This window comes from Penaeus chinensis, chromosome 7, assembly GCF_019202785.1.
Source record: "Penaeus chinensis breed Huanghai No. 1 chromosome 7, ASM1920278v2, whole genome shotgun sequence".
NCBI lineage: Eukaryota > Metazoa > Arthropoda > Malacostraca > Decapoda > Penaeidae > Penaeus > Penaeus chinensis.
Window position 1 is genome coordinate 39,913,243 of NC_061825.1, and position 2,500 is coordinate 39,915,742.

At 40.5% G+C, this 2,500-nt stretch overlaps 2 protein-coding genes across 7 annotated transcripts in view; one reads left to right on the forward strand and one right to left on the reverse strand.

Moving 5' to 3' along the window:
* Positions 1–334, reverse strand: part of LOC125027164 (exostosin-3-like) — a 14,243-nt gene extending 13,909 nt beyond the window's left edge. For 2 of the 3 annotated variants that reach the window (XM_047616052.1, XM_047616053.1), the window contains exon 1: positions 1–334. This exon is cut by the window's left edge. The gene's annotated coding sequence lies outside the window, so the exon portion shown is untranslated. The other variant, XM_047616054.1, reaches the window with a different exon arrangement.
* Positions 335–411: 77 nt separating this feature from the next.
* The window catches only part of LOC125027234, a 32,726-nt gene continuing 30,637 nt past the window's right edge, over positions 412–2,500 (forward strand). The window contains exon 1 of one of the 4 annotated variants that reach the window (XM_047616190.1): positions 412–476. Coding sequence is in view for 2 of the 4 variants with exons in the window: in XM_047616192.1 (XP_047472148.1) it covers positions 528–536 (9 nt within the window). In the remaining 2 variants the exon portion in view is untranslated. Of the gene's footprint in view, positions 537–579; positions 835–2,500 lie in introns of those variants that run through there. The other 3 variants (XM_047616192.1, XM_047616189.1, XM_047616191.1) reach the window with 3 other exon arrangements.

Genomic DNA, 2,500 nt, shown 5'->3' on the forward strand with positions numbered 1-2,500 from the left:
GTCTGCTGTGCCCCTGCGCTTGCAACCCCTGCCGGTGCCCTTAGTCTGTGCACGAGGACCCAGAAGCGTGCGGGTCGTACCTGCGAGATGAAAAAGTGTCACTTGCACTCTCTCTTCTTCCTCCTCTTCTTCTTCTTCTTCTCTGTTTACATTTCAACCACAGAATCCTTCGTTCGGAACCCTCGGTTAAACCTTCGATTTCAGTACTTGGGCTTCAGATTTAATGTTGAGAAATATAGTAAATCTATACATTCGTTCAGAAATATTATTCGTTCCGCAAAACAGGCACTTCCGCAGTCGGATCCGGCGGCAGCCCCCAGAACGCGCCTCCGAGGGCGTCCGCCTCCCGCCGCGCAGGGAACCGGACGGCGTCGGCGAGGTTGCGGGGCCGCCGCCAGATGGCAGCGCGAGAGCGAGGTCGTCTGCTGGGACGCGAAGGACCTGCCTTTTCCTCTCGCCTTAAAACCGCAATTCGTGTGAGTATTGCCTCGGGTCGGCCACTTGCTGCGTCGGGAGAAGGAAGGTAGATGCAGGGGGTAAGGATGAGGGATGCTGGGAGTGCGAGATAAGGGCGTGAGAGGAAGTGATACCCCGTGCCCTGCCCACACGCAGAGGATGCCGTGTCAGGTGATGTCTCAGGTCAGGTGACGTCCCAGGTCAGGGGACACCCGCACGTGACCTCGGCCCTCTCAGGCGCGGCCGCCTGACGAGGGCGCAGACGGGCCCGAGGCTTGCGTGCCCCTACCGTGCCCCTTCGGCGACTGTGGCTGCCTTGCAACATCTGTCCATCCCTTGCCAGGCCTCGCCAGGGGCTTCTCCGCGGATCCTCAGCAAGTTCGTTTCCACCAGGATCACGGTGCAGGCCACTCCTCATTGCATATCATATGGATGAGATATTATCTTTAGTTATATCTCGCCAGCAAGTTTATAGGATAAATTAATTGTTTATAATTGTAATATATATTGTACTGCTTTAACACAGACGAGTAGTAAGTTTTGACATTTAGATAAATCTTAAAGCTACATCCTATGTATGGACTTAAAGTAAAAAAGAAAAGTATTGATACACATTCACATGCAAAGCCACTCATGAACTAGTGATGTTTATGCAAAGACTCAATAAGGAGAACGCAGTGCAGACGGAAAGTGCCACGTTGACTCATCACCCGAAGTGCAATTGAAATATCTGATGAAACAATTATTGTATTGCTATTAATTAGAATTAAGAGAAAGTAATGTTGAATTCCATTAAAACAAGTAACATACCTGTGGATCCTAGAATTAAAAAGTATATATAGTATATGAGGTTTTATATGAACATGAAAGATTCCATTTTGTTTTTGAGTATAAAGGACAGTTAAATGTAAGAAGGGTGTTGTTAAGTTTACATTCTTAAAGAAATTATGCAAGTTGGACATGATGTATAGTAATAACTTAACTGTAGGTACTAGTTTGTGCTCTTATTTTCAGCTTCTGTTAAAGTTTGTGTATGCAGTTTTGTTACTACATTGTGTAAATCTTTGTTGTGTCTGTTTTTATTGAACTGCTTCAACGAAAAAACATCAGGCATCTAAAACTAATACTTTGATAGGAAAATTCAATGGATTGCCATGCTCGTTCCAAGTGTTTCTTTGTGCAGTGCTATATCATGTCGCAGATTGAAAGAAAGTATCAGTTATAAAAGAAATGCATGTAAAAAATTATTTAAAAAAATGAAGACAAATATATTTATTTGGTTATCTTAATTGGAACGTAATAAATGAAAACTTTACAAGAAAGAAAATGATGTGGAAGTATCATTTAGATAAACTTGCAAGTGTTGGGCCTTGATACTGAATGAAAATAATGATGCCTTGTGCAAATATTGATATTATATACAAATACTGATAATGTAAGTTAATAATGATACTCAGCAAATACACTGTTTGAATCTAAAACTGTGAAACTAATGATACAATAATACATATGAGAACATTTGTGTAAGTAAAGATATAATGTAATGAATCTGTAAACTGCCTTAGGAAAAACTGAAGGATATATTTGTTTTGGCAGTTTCACCTGTTGATGCTAGGACTGCACACATGCACTGTCCACCACAGTTTAGTGTTATTCATTTTGCTTATACATAGATGGTTTCAGAAGTGTTCAGTCACCCAAAAAATAGGCAAACCTGACTCTAATTTTACTCCATTCCTTGAACTTTGTGGAAGAATATGTAGAAATTGGCATGAATGAGACTAACTTCACAGTCCAAGATTTATTGATACACCTGTTGTGGTGTGAAGTTATTTTTTTACATTCATTGCCTTTTCTACTTTTGAACTATGTCAGGAAGATAATATTATATTTGTATAAATGTTATTGTTAGTAATATTATCATAATGGCAATGATAATAATAATAATAGTAATATGTGTGATTAAGTCAAAGTAATTTACTCCATGGTGAATAAGCACATCAGAATTAAGAAAATAGAACCACAGTAGATAGTGCAAATACCC